Source organism: Lepidothrix coronata, unplaced genomic scaffold (genome assembly GCF_001604755.1).
Source record: "Lepidothrix coronata isolate B3197 unplaced genomic scaffold, Lepidothrix_coronata-1.0 Scaffold55, whole genome shotgun sequence".
Lineage (NCBI taxonomy): Eukaryota > Metazoa > Chordata > Aves > Passeriformes > Pipridae > Lepidothrix > Lepidothrix coronata.
In genome coordinates, this window is record NW_016690235.1 from 1284268 (window position 1) to 1301706 (window position 17439).

The window sequence follows — 17439 nt, forward strand, 5'->3', positions numbered from 1 at the left end:
GCATTTGCCCATTGTACTGCTCTCTGTTTGCTTAGAAGGAATTCAGAAGGGATTTGCTTTCTCTTGTTTCATGAGCCCCATGCTTTCACACTGACCAAAGTGGATATGCACCAGATGGCCACGTCCATCATCACCACTGGGTGGGAGAATTCCTGATTATACTTAGATCCCTCAGACCCCACTCTGTCAGTAGCAGAGAAGCTCTGCTTGAGCACTGCTTCCGAAATGCAGCCGGCTGGGAGGTCCACACACCTCGCCTGAAGTAGCCGGATGCCTTCTGGATCAAACATGAATGACTTGCTGAAGGTGCCCCTGGTGCACGTCCTCACCCTGGCAGCCCTCAGCTTGGCTGAGACACTCCTGAAAGGTTTGCTTGGTGGGGCTTTTGCCCTGGTCTTCTTCTTCTGTCACTTGCTGAAAGAGGTTTTCCAAAGAGGGGGGTGTCTCTGGTAATGGCAGGGTGGGTGGTGCTGTAGTGTTTCCAAAAAAGACAAAAATACTCTGCTTTAAGTGGTCACTTCACTGCTTTTAGAAGGATAGCAGTGAAAATATTCTGGAATTGAAGGTTCTTTGTCTATGAAGATCACATAGTCCATTGTAATGGGCAGAGGGATCATTGGGTTCAGCCTGGGTGGGATGCGTATTTCTCATGTTAAAGGAAGCTCAGAAGAGTTAAGGGCTGATAATACCTGTTGCTGCAGAGCCCAGGACTTGTGATATTTGGCATGTCTGTGTACGCTAATAGGTACATAAAACTGCAAAAGAAGTAAATAGCTACTATGTCTTTACAAAGCGTATGTATATAAATACAAACACGCATTGTTTGTATAGGATATAATATAGAAGTTATTATACCTTCTTCCTATCTTATGTGCACACACACATATGGACACATGCACACATATTTTTAGACAGCAAAAGAATTGGACAAAAAAAATCTGCTTAGGAAACTCTCTGAGGTACTATTTGCAACCATGGTCTTCTGGACATACCATCTGATAATGCTTTGGGCAACAATTTTTGCTGCACAATGATTGTCCAAAGCCATTCAACGCATACTAGAAACATTGCAGCTTCAGGAAAACAAAACAAAATCTTATTCACATGTTAGGTAAACATTGCGGCTCTTGCAAGGCTGTGCTTTTATAACTGTTAGTCAGATTATTCTCAAAATTGAAAAAAAAAAAGAGGTATCTCCTTCATAAAAACCTTTTGAAATAAAAATGTTAATATTTTCCTAAGGCACTAAAATAAGTGAGTGAACCCTAGTCTTTTTGAATGCTGTGGTAAGGCAGGATTTGAGGAGCAAGAAAAACAAAGCGGACAAGGATACCATTTTTTTTTTCCTGGTGTCACAGAACAATGAACAGACACATATCCTATTCTAGAACATCGCATCAAGTGGATGAATTGGCTTGTTCCCCGAGAGAAGCTGAGAGGTTACTGTAGTACAATTGCCCTATAGAGGTCTCGCAGCATTAGCTGGAAACACAACTGAGCGGTTTTTGACCAGAGGAACTGCAATTTCTCTAGGTGTCTGCAATTTTGCAGGAGGGACTGGCTCTGCTTTCTGCATTATTTTGTTTGCCTGGCTTGTCTGGTTTCAAAAATGTGAATCCAGATCCAAAGCCAAGCAATCTGAAAGCTTCTGGTGGGCTGGGGATAGGAGGGGATTTGCTTTCTCGTAGTCCCGTGACCAGCCTTGGGTCATTTTGCTATCTCGGGAAACTACAGCTGACACCCAGAGAAAGGGCACCTATGTGGATTTACACATATATAAGTTAATTGATTTTCAGTATTACTTAAAGCCACAGGGTTGCCTTAAAAATGTCAGAAAACCCAAAGGGCTACTCGTGGAAAAGATTGGCTTCATTTCTATATGCTGATAGATATGTCCGTACATATCTTGGATTTTATTTTCCCATGTTAAAATCTGGTAGCATAGGCATCCCAAGTTTTGAGAGTTTTGAGTGCTTTCTGAAGAAAACATGAACTGACAGCAACACCTGAGCAGTTTGGACGGCTTTTAGAAACAAAAGAAAGCAGCATCTCAGCCATTTTGGTGCTCTGTTGCAGCCTCACAACAAAATGGCATCATTGCTTGCTGTCTCCACTTGATTTTAACATCACAAAGGTAAAAAACAGCATACGAGGAAATACCACGTCACTGTTGCTATCACAGCTGCTCTTTGAGGATTCAGAATTTGGGGAGGCAGCTGTAAAGAAGTTCCTTCTCTTTTTACTATTGTGCTGTTGGTTTGGGCAGTATCGTCCGTAAGTAAGAGGCTTACAGACTTCTGAGCTGTATGCTGGCTTTTGGGAGGTGCCAGATGAGACCAGGTGTAGGCAATATTCTGTCATGCACTGAATTAAAGACACACCATAAAAGTATTTAACTGTTTCTAGATAATTTATTAATAGGTAAAGCTGACGGGTCTTGTTTGCCCAAAAGAATAAGTTACTGTAGTCACGCATATTGACTCTTGGTACAAATGTAGCTTTATTCCTTGTGAGAATGGCTGTGCTTATGCAGACAACAGTTATAAAACTGGTTGCTTTGAATTATCATTACTGTAAAAATTTACATTTCTCAGTGTTAGAAGCATCCTTCCAGAGACCAAGGCATGCGGACAACAGCAATAAAAACATACTATATGAAATTAGATTGCAAAACTCCAGGGTTAATGCCATCAAAAGACAATAAACTCTGTCAAAAACCAGCAATGTCCCTTTTGAAGTAGTCACGATAGCCATCAGTGGGGGTTATTCTTCTAAGACAACCTTCAGTAGCAGGAAAACTTAGGCTTTATGGAAATCTTCCATTTGGTTTCACTGGCATAGAATTTATCTGGGGTGCAATACAGAGATTGTTTCTATCTAATGTAACCCAAAATGACCCAATACATTGAAGAGTGATACAATTTGAAGCAGTGATCTTAAACAATGAGTGTGTCATGGACTTGTTTTAATTAATTTTTCTTTAATATAATGTTTAGTACTACCTTAGCTATAGTTTTGAGATTTATATGAGTACAGTCAGTACTGGTAATCAATGATGGAACTTGAAGTTATAAAATATAGAAATATTATTGATGCAGATTTGTTCTAATAAAATGTAAAATTTTTTAGATTTTTACATAAACCTGATAGTGGAAGCTGTTTCTTCCTCTAGCTTTATTCCAGCAGAACTCCAAAGACATTCTAATTTTGACTCCCATGTAAATTGAAAAAGCATTGAGGTGTAGACTTTCTATTATTCTCAGTCACTGAAATCTGAGTGTCTTCTATTTTTCCCCTTTCTTAGGAGGGAGGGGAAAATTTGTTATAATTTATTTTTTTCCTGAATTTAAACTTTAGTATACTAAGGAGGGCCAGCAGATAAACAGCAGTTGGTATTGTCCTACGAAAACACGAACAGTATGCCACATACTGTTACAGTCAGAGAGGAATAAGAAGACTCCTGTATCCATTATGAATTTTCAAGGTGGTGTTTAGGAATATGGTATGAAATTAGTTTATCTCAGCACAATAATCAATGAAATCCAGTCCAACAAGTATGGGTGTGTGTCCCTTGCAGCCATAGATTAAAAGTTATTCAGGTGTCTTTGGAGACAGTGGCTGCAATGCATATCACGTGCAGGGAAAGTGATTCACTAGGCTTATGCTTTAATCCCTTCCAGCTATTATTCAAGTCTTTTACTGGAGTGACAGCAAGTGTTTCTAAAGATGCATTCGAGTATTACAACAGGTATGATAACAGGTCTGATAATAAGCATCAGACATAGCTATCAGACTTCTAACTCTTGTGCTTCTTGTATAGAAGAAGTGAGAAAAAGAGAACATGTACTAGTAATGACACAAATCTGAAGGACCCTAATGACTGTGTGAGCTTGGCTTTGAAAAATATAATATATTTATATATTATATAAAACCTATATAATAGGTTTGGTGTTTGAAAAAAAAAAAAAGATAAATAGTTGAGTGGAACAAATCCTGTAATAATGATGAAGAAGTCCAAATCTCATGCATTATGAAATAATAAAGAAGCACTCTGCCCACTCTGGGGGAAGATCAGCTTGACTTCACTTCCAGCCTACACAATGCCAGGGGGGCAGCCTGGCATGGGGATAGCCTCATCTATGTTCTTGCAGTATACCACCTAGTGCTGTGAACCTTGGGGGAGAGGAGGGTTAGAAACATAGGATCCATAGGGCTTGTTGGAGCTTGTTTTGCTCTGCTTTGCACCCTGTGGAGAGTTCACAAAGCAAAATGCCATTGAGTGACCCTGCAGGGGCAGCTGCCTTCACCAAAGGTGTCTGACAGTCTATGTGCCTTTCTCCAGGAGTCACCATAAGGCTTTCTCATTTTCTCTTCCTTCACACAGCTCCCTTAATCACCACTCCTTTGGAAACAGTGGATGCCCTGGTAGAGGACGTGGCCAAGTTTGTCTGTGTAGTGGAGTCATACCCTGAGCCGGAGATTACGTGGACACGCAACAGTATTCCCATCAGGTAGGGAGCAGCCCCAACCCACTCCAGCATCTCCTGCCAAAACTGGCAGTGCTTTCCTCTGTGATAAAGGAGATATCTGGAATTATAAAAATAGGTCTGTGGCAGGGAAGAGGGTGAGTGGCTGTAATTATATAGGAATCTGTGTTCCTTACAGAATGATAAGAGCAACTTCACAAACTTGAGCTTGTAGACTGTTGGTTTCTGCTACAAGCTATGCAAGAATTTTCTTTCTAGCTTTAGGCAGTTCAATCCGCTCTGTTCCTCAGTTTATGAGTTTATGAGGTGCGAGGTTGCTGTATAATATTTAAAAGAAACTTTGCAAGACTTGTTGCCTATCTCAATGTTCTTGGGAACTTTGTGTGGAAGGGGTCACGCTATGCTATTCTTGTTTACTTCTAGTTCTGGATCTGACTCTAGGAAAGTGGCTTCTCATTGTTACACTTTCAAACACTAACCACCAGGCATGAGGATGCAGATGAAGGCGGCAGCCTTGGAAGTGTCTTATGGAAGTTGCTATTATTGCTTTTGCTCTGTTACCATAGACAGGCTTCTACAAAGTAAATTGTACTTGATCTTCCAGCTCTGAAATCACGTTACATCTACACATGCCTTCACATGTTTCTTATTCTAGATTGCTGTTAGTGACTCCCTCTGTAAAGGAAAATTACAGCACTCCCTTTCTTGGTTAATGCCTATTCTCTACGAGAGATGTCCGTGTTAGGCAGATGGTCACCTGAAGCATGGTTCTCACTGTTGTGGTCAAGCATCCAAAGAGTCTTTGAACCATTGGCTTGGGAAACTCCAAATAAGTCAGTGGTAGCAGGAGGTAAATAATTTTAAAATAGGAGGAAAGCAGAAACTTAGACATATGCATGCTAGCCTTCAGAAATCAGTTTTTTTTTCATTGCCTGCAACCTCAGCAAAACCCTGGGCTTAATCCTCTGACCCTGGCTTTGTTGCAACATGGAGGTCAGAACTTCCATGGATGTTATTGCCAAATCAGGTCATGTTTCTCCCAATCCCTTCCCCATCAGTGACACCATGACTGAAAATCAAAGCTGGGAGAGGATGTCGTTCATGCAGGGCCATGCCTTTCTCTCCCCAGATCTTTAAAATGGTCACTCTCTATGCGTTCTAAGATAATATGAAAACCAGACCATTTCACACCACCATCCCCACCTCTAGAAGCCCAGCATACCTTTCTAAAAGCCATCCCATTCTCTCTCTGAGATAGAGTGCCTTTTCCACAACATTGACCAAAAAGGAAAATACAGGTAAAAGCATCTCTGCTGGTAAGGCCAGAGAGCTCAGGTGCTTCGTTCCTTTACTAAGGCTTCTGGAACAACATTAATATCAGCAACCATTTCACTTTCACAAAGCTCTGAGGCATTAATATTCAGTACTGCTGGGTACAAAAGCTCAGACCAAAGACAGGGAAATGGATAAGCTGAATATATTTCTGCTACTTTCTAAGAACTCAGATGAAAATATTTGCAGAATGAAAAAGGATCAAATCAGTGGGCTTTTTTCTCTGAATAAACCTCCATATAAATATATTTCTGTGCCTCTGTGTATATATCAAACTTCAAAGGGCCTAGTTATTGCAAGCAATTAATATCAGTTATTTTATTTACAGGATTTTCTTCTCTTGCCAAGTCTCAGCATCCTGAACAGACAGCTAGGCTAACCTTCAAAACAGAACAGTGTGTAAACTTTAAACTTTGATGGGAATAGGGCCAGGACAGAGACTGCTGTCAGCACTAGTATTCTGGATGTGCCTTTTCTTTTGGCATCAAAACCTGTGCAAGGAGACCAGTAGGTGCCCTGTGCTGACTGAAAAGCCCCAGGACAGGGCTGTCCACAATAAGCCTTTCTCAGGGAAAGAAGGGTATAGAGTTAGCACATCTTTTACACTGTGGATGAGTTCATGGCACTTTTTCTTCCCATGGTGAAAAAGAGGAGCGAGATATAAGACTGAAAGGCAAAAGGCTGTTGAAAGGAAATAATGTGCTTGTCAATGGCACGTTCAGATTACTCAGTGACTACACTACAATTTCTAACAGTAAAAGAACAAAACAGGACATATTTAGGTGTCAGATATTTGTGATAGCTTGGGAGACAATCCTTAGGTCAGAACTGTTCTGCTACTGTTCATCAGAATCAAAGTCCAGGTGCATGAAAATACTTGCAAAAATCATCTATGACGGTGTGAAAATCAAACATAAAGGAATTTATGAAATACTGTGCAAACGTTTTTTACTGAACTTTTCTTATATTTTTCCAGTTTTGTAATGAAAATCAAGAGTTCAATCCTCTGACTTCTCATCACCTTTCTGCTTTTCCCTTGCTCTCACCCTACCCCACTCCCCTCCCTCCCCATGCCCCCCTATTATGTTCACATATAGAATTGGTCTTTGCTCCACATATTTTGTTACAATATCCTACATCTTTATTGTTCCAGCTTCAGGGCTTCTCTTGTCTTCTCTGAAGTCTCCAGGTTAAATCCTGCTTTGTTAAAACTATAGCTCTCCTTGAATCCTCTAACCTCGAGAATACTTCATCACATTTCTTTGCTTGTTTCATTTTGGTTTTTTGCTTGTTGGTTTGCGTTTTTTCCAAAAAAATAGACAAAACTGCTCCTGGATATAGACATAAAAATTTCTTTTTTTTTTGTTTGTGTCTATGTTCCAAACAGTATAAATCCTTGTGTAACTTTATCTGTTCAGTGAAAAAAGCTTTCCTTTTTATTCTGGAGAAGGTTTCTTTAAACAACTTCAGCCAGTTCTACTTCCTATATAAGCAGTCTTTCCTTTACATTGCACAATTACAGCTAACAGGACCCAGCTGGAAAAGATTATTTGTGCTCATGCCTGTCCTTAGCCAGTCAGAAACCAAAATATGATACCTATTTACTTAACCGATATTTGGATGGAGGAAGAATTGCCGCTACACCAGTGGCAGTCAGGAGCTGCACGGTCTAGTGAGAATCTAAGTGAATCTTAAAGCCCAACTCAACATTTTCAGCACCTTTCCTTCCCCCTGCAGGTTGAAAATAAAAGGTAAAACTTACTGCCATTTGTAGCAGTGTCAGTCGCCTGTAGATTTAAATGCAACTCCCCTTCTCTGTCCCTTGTTGTTCTCCCAGCCCTGACGATCTGTGCTGTGCCCTGCAGGCTGTTCGACACGCGGTACAGCATACAGAGGAACGGGCAGCTCCTGACCATTCTGAGCGTTGAGGACAGTGATGATGGGGTGTACTGCTGCACAGCAGATAACGGGGTTGGAGCAGCTGCACAGAGCTGTGGGGCTCTCCAGGTGAAAATGCGTAAGTGGGAATGCAATTTCTTCCTGACACCATGTGAGTATTTAATTGGAAGCCTGAGCAGACCCCCAGGTATGGCCCCTGGTGATCTCTGTTCAGGGCAGACCCATGTTCTCGTGAGCCTGGGTGCAGTCCTTTGAGGCAGTGACACAGCATATTGGGTCATATCTTAACTTAATGCTGTTCTGATTATTCACTTTGAGTAACAGACACTTGTACCAGGATCAGGGGATAAATCCCAATACTTTGAAGAATGCCTTTTGTGCAAACTCCATAAAAGAGGCACAATTTGATAAATTAGCAATGGCAATATTGCATAAATCCCTTGTGAATATTAAATGTAAAATTTCACTAAGCAGATTTCTGCCTGAGGATGGCAAAAGTGAGTAAATGATGTTCAGGTGCTCTCAGTAGAGAGAATGGTCTGGAGCACCATGAGGTAAATGTCATAATCTTACATGGAAGGCAAAGTACTTAGTCTTGCAAAGGGCAATGTAGGTTCTGAACTTGGTGAAACTGAACTCATATGGCTGCAGTTGCTAACACAAACACTTTAAAGGGCAGCAGAGTCTGGCTAAAGCATCTGTTTGTAGGAAAGGATTTGTTTGTGCTAATGAGCATGACCCTCCAGGTCCGGTAATTCTGGAGTTCTACAGTACCCCAGTCACTGGCGGTTGGGGGCTGGAAGGTGATGCTCTCTTGAAGCTTATTTTTCTGCTGGTTCAGTATCACACAAGGGAGTCAAAATGTCAGGTCTCCCAAAATACTGAGATGACAATCTTTTTTACTCCCTGCTCAGAGTAAGCTAGGCCATATGGTTCCTTGGGCAAAATAAATTTAAATTTATCCATTATTAACTTTAAGAGAGTTTTAAGAACTTAAAACTTTAAGATTGCTTTTTTCTTTAAAGATCATTTCTTCTTTTAACTAGCACAGTTATAAATCCTTCCATTCGGGATATTAATTGAGTTTACGTGCCTTTCTTGTTGAGCTAGAGGCAAGCCTGGGTTAAAACTGTTTCAAAATCAATTCAATCCAGATCTGAACTTTCATACAAGACAGTGTTTACACAGTGAAGAATGTCAAAACCTGGAATGCAAACATTCTTCAATACTGGAAATACTCTTATCTGAATTTGGATTTTAGCCCAGGCCTTAATTCAAATGACCATCAAACTCCACTCAGGAAAACAAATAACCCATGTAAGTTAACTGCTTTTGCATCCATAAACTGAAACTTAATGCTGTGCTGAAGAAAGTTCTTTCTTTTCAGGGCAGTTCATGATGAAGTAAGACTGCTCTACCTTTCAGCAATATAGAGAAAAAGCATAAAAATTTTTGATGTAATTTCTGAATTTGTCTTGTTCTAGTATCTCTTAGCTTCATTGCAACTTTAATTTTGGACTTTTAAAATTTTAGGACCCAAAATAACCCGACCACCTGTAAATGTGGAAATAATAGAAGGCTTAAAGGCTGTTCTTCCATGCACTACAATGGGGAATCCAAAACCTTCTGTTTCATGGGTCAAAGGAGAAACAGTTGTAAAGGTGAGTAGAGAATGATTTTTAAGTAGTGATAATTATTTCTTAAAGGTATTGTGTTAAATATTACCATCAGTTATAGTATTCGTAAATTTTAGTTGCTAGAAAGCAAGCATTGGAAAATCCAGGGTTCATCTCTCTGGATATCTGTATCTTATATTTTATATCCTTATTACACTAATTGTGGACAAATGCTGATGAAAGCACTTGTGAGTGTTCTCATAAATAAGAGTTCTTTTGAAGCTATAATTCAGAAATCTGCAAAAATAGAGACGGGTGAGTTTGTCATGACAATGCTGAGCGGGGAGAGCTGGCCCCAAATCCTTCAGTTGTAGGACAACACAAAAAATGTTCATGCATGTAAGCCCAATCTTTGTAAACAGATGTTTGGTGCTGCTTGTGTGTAGCCTGCATGTAGAGGCCTCACCTCAATTGCTCCTTCCTCTGGCAGGAGACTGCTCGCATTGCTGTCCTCGATTCAGGGAATTTAAGGATACACAATGTTCAGAGAGAAGATGCAGGACAGTATCGTTGTGTAGCCAAGAACAGTCTGGGCACAGCCTATTCGAAACCTGCAACTGTTGTAGTGGAAGGTGAGTAACCCTTGCACCAGGCTCCAGCTCCACGTGCCAGCTCCTCGTCATACCTGGTTCACTTGAATTAACCTGAAGTATTACACTGATGTTAACAAAAACATCTTGGGGGGGAGGAGAGAGGACAGGTTCGGAGAGGTTCGGAGAGGTTTGGAGAGGAGAGGTTTGGAGAGGAGAGAAGAGGTTCGGAGAGGAGAGGAGACGAGAGGGAGAGGGAGAGGGAGAGGGAGAGCAAGAGAGAGAGAGAGAGAGAGAGAGGGAGGGAGAGCTTTCCTCATTGTGGACTTGAACATTTTCTGCACGCTAAACTGAACACCAGATTGATTTTTCAGTTTCTGGTCTTTATGCTCTCAATGTCTATCTTTTATGTAGAGAAGATATTTGCTTTGTGGTATAAATCATCAACAGTTTTAGAGTGCTGAGATCTGTGGACTGCAGGAGAACCCAAACATAGGCAACAAGGCATTCTATCTTCCTGAATCCTCTAAGAGAATTTCAGTTGTGTAAGGGTTTGTAGAGTGGGTGGAGGAATGACTGATTTAGTACATGAATTAATTTTTATTTCTGATTCAGAATGACCACACTCTGGAAAGTGCAGAAGGGTTTCCATTTGCCTAGTAAGCTTCAAAAGATTGTTGTGGGTTACATTTGGCCTGGGTGCAATCTCATTTCTAAGAGGAACATTGACACCTGGGAGCAGGATCAGGTATATTAGATCCAATTACAAATTACTGTAGGTCTGCTGTTTCCCTAAAGAATGCATTAATTTTCCAGGTGGAGTTTTTCCCTTCTCTTTTTAATATTTATACATATAGATTTTGAGTGTGTCAGAAATCCCTTAAATAGCTTTAAATCCGGAAGATAGCTATTCTCAGTCTAGATTTCAGAGCCATATTTATCCCAGGATAAAAGTGATGAGGCAAAATGAAAACAGTTGGATCTTGATTTGAACAGCTTGGGTTTTTGCCCCGTCACTGAGGCAATGGGCAGAGGCTTATCAAGGGTTAAACTGTAAATGGCAAATACTTGGTGCCATGCACACAAACAGCCCTCTCTGGGCCTCAGGCACTGAGATTTTATTGCTCCAGACCTACCAGAGCCAGTCAGGGAACCTAAAAGCTGCCTGGAATTGCATCAAAAATCCAGGTTGCTAAGGTAGATATCTTCTTTTGTCCCCATCTGCAGAATTATGCAGTGGCCTGCTCATTCAAGGAATGGTAAAATAATCCACTAATATTCTACTTGAAAAGGAGAGCATATGAATGCCCTTTTTAAAATGAGGAAGATTAATTCCTAATTAATCAACGGGAGCTCAATGCTCCCACACAAGCTATGCCCTCATATTCCCTGCATGTGTTGGGTGAACAAAGAAATGCTGTTCTTCAGGCTCACCTTTATTTCTCTGGTAGAACACTTATATAATTTATCTAATTTCAGACCATCACCCAAACTAGACTGATGTATGCTTGGTTTACAGTTTTAGCTTCCAAAATCCAAAGCTACTATATCTGACTGCAGCTTGCTGTGTATTCAAATCCCTTCCTCTCATGGTACTTTAGATTAATTCTCATGGATCTTTAGCATGCATACATATGTATACATATACCTGTGTACACATGCAGCTACACACACACACACGTACACATCACCCTCACATAACTCTTTTATTATTACTTTTAGTATCCTTCTCCTCCTGTCTCACCTACTCCCTTAGTAGCAGCATTTTAAAATAACTCCAAGTAAATAATATACTAAAATTACTCAAAGCAGGAAAACTACACTCCAGTAGTAGTGTTTGAGCATACACTGTGTTCATAAAACTTGTGAAAATTGCTGTTCATTGCTTCTCTAATAATACTACAATATTTTTCCTTAAATCTTGGTGCTAGTATTCACTGGAGTCACCACTCTGCACAGTGTGGCTTAATATTAAAATAAAATGACTAAGTATGGCTGGATAACTATGAATATTTAATTCCAAGGCCAGTGCTCATTCAAAGAGCAGTGCAAATATTTATACCTAGCTAAATCTAGATCATGCAGAACCTGATTTCTGTTGTGAGCTTTCCTTTCAATGGGTCCAGCATCAGTCCTGTGTGGTGTCCCACCTTAAGGGGAAGGCAGCACCCAAGATTCATAGGTCCTCGTTGAAAGGAATGACAACAGTCAGAGAGTTTGCAAAACTTAAAAGCTTACAAAGTTTTATTTGTAAATTACACAGTTGGCATGGAAATTTGTTTGTTAATTCCTGACCTCCTACATAAGCACACAGCAGTGGGTTTTGGATAAAGGGGTGGGATGAAAGGGAAAGCAGTGAGAGAGAGAGAGGTGGATTTAAGAGTGGAAGAGAGAAAGAAGTCACTATGAAGTGCTTCTCCACTAGTGCTCTGGTTTACAGCTTTGCAGAAGCTGTATAACTGTGTTGGGTTGTATTTTCCCCATTTGATTTCTTTAGTTACAACCCACTCAAATTATGAAAAAAAAGGACTAGTAAAAGTACTCGCATGAAGCAGAATTGCAATAGGCAGAAACAAGCCTTCTCCACACTACTCTGCAAAGTGAAACAAATAAGCAACGATCAGTCTGCTGGGTCAGTTAAAATTAGTGTGTGAATGTGACTTGTTCTTGCTTGTACATCCAGAGAGGTCTACAAAAGGTAATATATGCACTGAGATAAAGGAATGATATTGTAATCTTGACTGTTTGCCAAGAAATGTGTTTTTAATTTCCTGGAGGCCATATTTCTGACCTGCAGTTTTGTATTAATTTTCTATTACCTTAAGGATTTTGCTAACTTGATGTTTAATCACTACTTTATCAGTTTTGATAATATGCACTTCTGCTAACTGTAGAGGAGCATTTATATACTCAATGAAATAGCAGATTGCCAAAGGATTTCTAAAAATTTCCTGTTGGTTGCTGTACTGATGCCCAAAATGAATCTCTGGCTGAAGGATTCCTGGATGAATCCAAGATTCAGGACTACGGTAGAAGAGAAGCATTTGCTGGCTTACCTGGCTTACCTTCAGACACAGATGTCTGAAGGCTGAAGTTTATTTACAAGATGTTGGCTGAGATGGCTAAGATGTTCCATCCAGTTTCACCTGAAGATCACTCCTTTAGAAATAAGTACGAGAGCAGCTATTGCCTTTAGTAGTGTTGAGAGTTGTCCTCAAGTGCAGAAATTCCCATTGATGTCAGTGAAAATTCAGGGCAGGGTAAAGACTTTTCAGCTGTGCCAAGAATGTATTTTTTAGACCTTGTCTGAGCATTTGAAATCTGTAGTGTTTGCAAGACCTTTGTCTGTTTTTTCCTTCGTGCATAGGCTGTAGACCAGGAGGAATTTTGATTTGCATTGGTATTTCCAGCGACATTGATCCAGTCCACTAATAGGACCAGTTTCATAAAAGCTGTGCATGAGCTCCTCAGGTTCAGCTTCTGGGCCTTCTGCCTTAAACTATACACCCTCTGTAGTCCCCAAGGTTTGAAGTGTATCACAATGATATTCTTCATATGCATTGTGTATGAATTATATGATATTAAAAGACTAAATTTAAAGCCACGAGCTCTTTCCTGGTGAGAGGTATGGGAACATTCCAGTTAAGAGCATGCTTGTCACTCAGACACAGAGAGGAGCTGCCTGGTATTTTTTTTTCATAATATGTAAAATTAATTCCACTGAATGGTTTTGCTTTAATGTCTTGCTATCTTTTCCAGATGTTGTGCTTATAACAAGTATTCAAAATATATGTAATTCCTGCATCAAATAGGAAGTATCTACTGAAGAACAATCATAAACCAGTAAATTCTGTGATGATTTACAGGCTTCATTGCCTGACGTGCTCTAGTTTTGCTTTGTTTTGGAGAATGTTTCCTTCTCTCCTTGGGAGAAGGAAAGTGCCATCTTGTGAATTAGTAGAATGGATTCCTCTCTTATATGTTCTTCATTCTTCAAAATAAAAAAGTCACAAAGGAAATTGGAAAATTGATCATGAATTTCTTACCATTTAGATGTAACAACTGTTAAAAAATGAGACATAAAGCCATGAACCACACATTTCATCCTTAGCCTTATTTTTAGCTTCAGCTATGGAAAGAGCATTTTCTGGAAACTGATGGAGTTATTGTCATTGAAATGTACAAAGGGTTGTGATGGATTGGGCACTTATACAATTGAAGGCAGAATGTTCTTCCTAGAGGTGTCCTTCCAATCCAACAGAAGCCTGTGTGTGGCAGTCCTCTGATGCAGGAAGACAGCGTGAATAGTCTACTGGGACTTTGTGTGCAATAGGTTTTTCTTTCCCTAAGGATGAAGAACAACCTTCCTGTTGTGACTTTTTAGGTGTTGTATGCAGCTAGTGAAACCTTTGAATTCCCAGTTTGCCCAGTGATGCATTTTTAATGTTGAAAAAGAAAGAAAAAAGGAATAAATACGTGAACCGTAATGTTAAAGGAAATGGTACATGGATAGTCCTGTTGCTTGTGTACAGAGGTAGATGAACCTCCATCTTGTGACTTGTGTGAAACTGAGCTTGTGTGAAACTGGTGCCTGTGGCACCAGAGAACGGTGGAATTCAGGAGTTTTGGACTATAGAGTGTGATAAGGTTTAGCTTTGAAGCCACCACTTTACAGAGCCATGTCTAGAAGTTAGCAATTACAAATCTGTAAGGAAACAAATAAACAAATTAACCAGGACAAGTACTGGAAGATCCAGTATGTTTAACAAGAAACGAATGGGATTCTTCATGGATTTAATAACATTTTTTGATCAAATCTTCTCTGCAATTTCTAACAATCAGAATGGGGTCAGCTGGTGCTAGTGATCCTTTCTTTATCCAGTCAGTTTCATTCACCTTTTTACTGAAGTGTAGGTGTTCCATTTGATCCTGTGTTATTATGTGACAGCACACAAAGCAATCAAATCAAAACAAGCGTAGAAGCAATGTTCCCCACACTTCCCTGACTAGATATTTGATTTTACATTCCAACTCTGATAGATTGAAGTCTTTTCCTGCCCAGACTTTATTGCTTATTACTAGCTACTAAAATAATACCCTGCCACAGGCCACAAAAATGTTCCCCTATAAGCCACTTCTGAGAACTGCCTTAGCCTTAAAAATAGGAAGGTTTTCCTCGGAGAATCATTCCTACGGAAGGAAGGATCTGCCAGATTTGATTTTGATTTTTGATTTTTTAAAAACAACTTTGTCTAATTCTTGTGTTAGTGAGGAGACAGCAGTAAGGTTGACAATAGAAAGCAATGCCACTGGTATTTAGTTAACTGACTATCCAATAAAGCGTAAAGCACTAGCTTCCTTCATCCGGTTTTTGGACCTTTATGTAGTCTTGGGACAAATTTGCACCATAGATAAATCAACAGACTAGAAAGTCACACCCAAATTCAAGTAACAGCAATGAAAGTATGTATTTAGCGCAGGTAATCTATCAATTTGGATGGCCCACAATTTAGAGATGGTCTCTATTTCAAATGAAAGCTGACTCCTGATGTGCCATCCAGAATGGTTTTTACAGTTTTGTGTCAACTTGTCTGTACTTGGCATAGGCTATGTAGGAAAGAGAGATACCAAGAGACCACCAAAGCAGCCCGTCAGCACTGTGACCCTGACTCTTGCTGCATTTCCTGTAGATTAAATATCAAGGTGAAATCAGAATTTTTATCTATGCCATCTTCTGAGGTAGGATGTTTTGGGTGAGGTGAATTGCCAAATAGCAGACTGGTAAGGAAGCTTGTAGATCTTCATTTAAGTATTGAGTGAAATTTCCTCATGGAAATTCTGATGTCAACACTGAGGAAGAGTCTTTGGCTCTGCTGTGAATAGAGGAGGAAACTCTGCGACAGGATAGCCTTCTCTATCTGCATTGATGCTGGCGTATGTACCTGCAGGCTGTGTCCTACAACGGTAAATGGTGAATGCTGCAATTTGCTGTTAAAAATTGCAAGGGGTTTTTGGGGAGGCATCATTACCGGGAAAGAACAAGCTTGCCTGTAATTACACCAAGGTATTTGACTGGTCTCAGCAGGGTGGCATGGGTGTAACTGAAAGCCTAGAATATCTCATTAAATCTTCTCCTACCTACGGCATTCACCATAGTCATCCCAAGGATCTCAGATGCCGCAGATACAGCCATAATTACAGGGTAACAGGGCAAGCTGCAGGAGAAAGAAAACAGCCCCAGACCTTTGGCAAATGAACAAACAAGCGTGAGATATTCAATTTACTCCTGAGTCTTACTCTGCTGTGACACCGACAGGAGGTGCATGCTTCCTTTGAGTAAGTGTCACAGGGTGGCCTCCTGCATTGAGGAGCTGCAGTGCAGGCCTCCTGGGAGCATGAGGCTTCTGAGAAGGCATAAGTACACAATTCTTCTTTAAGAAGCATTTGAGCCTAATATTTCCTTTTGCAAAAAACTCTTACCTCTAACAAAGGGTTTGGAAAAGCACTTAAAAATATATGAAGTTCTTACATCATTACATGAGTTTTAAGGAAAAAAATAATATGGCAGATAAAATTATTCTTTGTTTTAAACTGTTTTCTAGCTGGGAAGCATGTGCTTCCCGCACAGCAACAAAGAGAGTAGAGGATAAGGGGGCTAGAGCAAACTGAGACAACTATCCTGAAGTGACTGCAGCCCCAGGCAGCCCCTCACAAAAAGGGCATATCCAAGAGAGAGCTGAGAATTTGGAAAAAGATGGATCTCTGAGGTAGGAGGGACTAGCTGAGTTTTCAGCACTGAAAATCAAGCATACCTGATGGGTAAGGTGAGCAGGGAACAGGCTAATTGCTGTCACGCAAAACAAGAAACATCCTAGCAGGTACTGCTAGCAGCACTTTAAAGCAGATGAAAGGAAGTACTTTTCATATGGCATGGAATTAGATTTACGGCACTGCTATTAGCCTTTGGTGGAGACCAGATGTCAGGATACTGCAAGACATCTCATTTTTGGGTTTCCCAGAGATTCCCATAATGCTGCTCAATTCTTGAGAGTAAGAGAGGGAGAGAGAGACTTGTGTATAGCTGTGGATATCTCAGTACCTGCAGACAGACTGGTAGCCTTGGCAGCAGTCATGGTGGGTTGCAATCACAAATGGAATAAGCAAAGGAGTTGCTCCTTGACTCAGGAGGCTGGGAACTTCCTTTCCAATTTCACATACAGTAACGGGTAATGTCAGAGTTAAATGGCACACGATATGTCTCTGTACTGTCAAAGAGACATGGGGAGGCTTAAAAGGGTCTTTCCTTCAAAGAAACGAAATACATATATAAGACCGGTACTGACATGAAAAGAATTTCCTTGTTCATTTCCTTGGGAAGTAATTTGAACATGCTATCCTCACTTGTCCTTGAATCTGGTGTTTGCTCTGTATATAGAGATGAACACTTGTAAAGAACAGGTTTTATATAGTTACACAGGATATAAGCTATCTACTTACATTTTACTCCTGGTTATT

The 17439-nt window shown here is 40.2% G+C and overlaps 1 protein-coding gene across 1 annotated transcript in view; it reads left to right on the forward strand.

Moving 5' to 3' along the window:
* Positions 1-270: 270 nt before the first annotated feature.
* Positions 271-17439, forward strand: part of MUSK (muscle associated receptor tyrosine kinase) — a 53575-nt gene continuing 36406 nt past the window's right edge. The window contains exons 1-5 of the mRNA XM_017816363.1: positions 271-367; positions 4385-4511; positions 7685-7836; positions 9252-9379; positions 9825-9966. Of these exons, the coding sequence (XP_017671852.1) occupies positions 271-367; positions 4385-4511; positions 7685-7836; positions 9252-9379; positions 9825-9966 (646 nt within the window). The remainder of the gene's footprint in view (positions 368-4384; positions 4512-7684; positions 7837-9251; positions 9380-9824; positions 9967-17439) is intronic.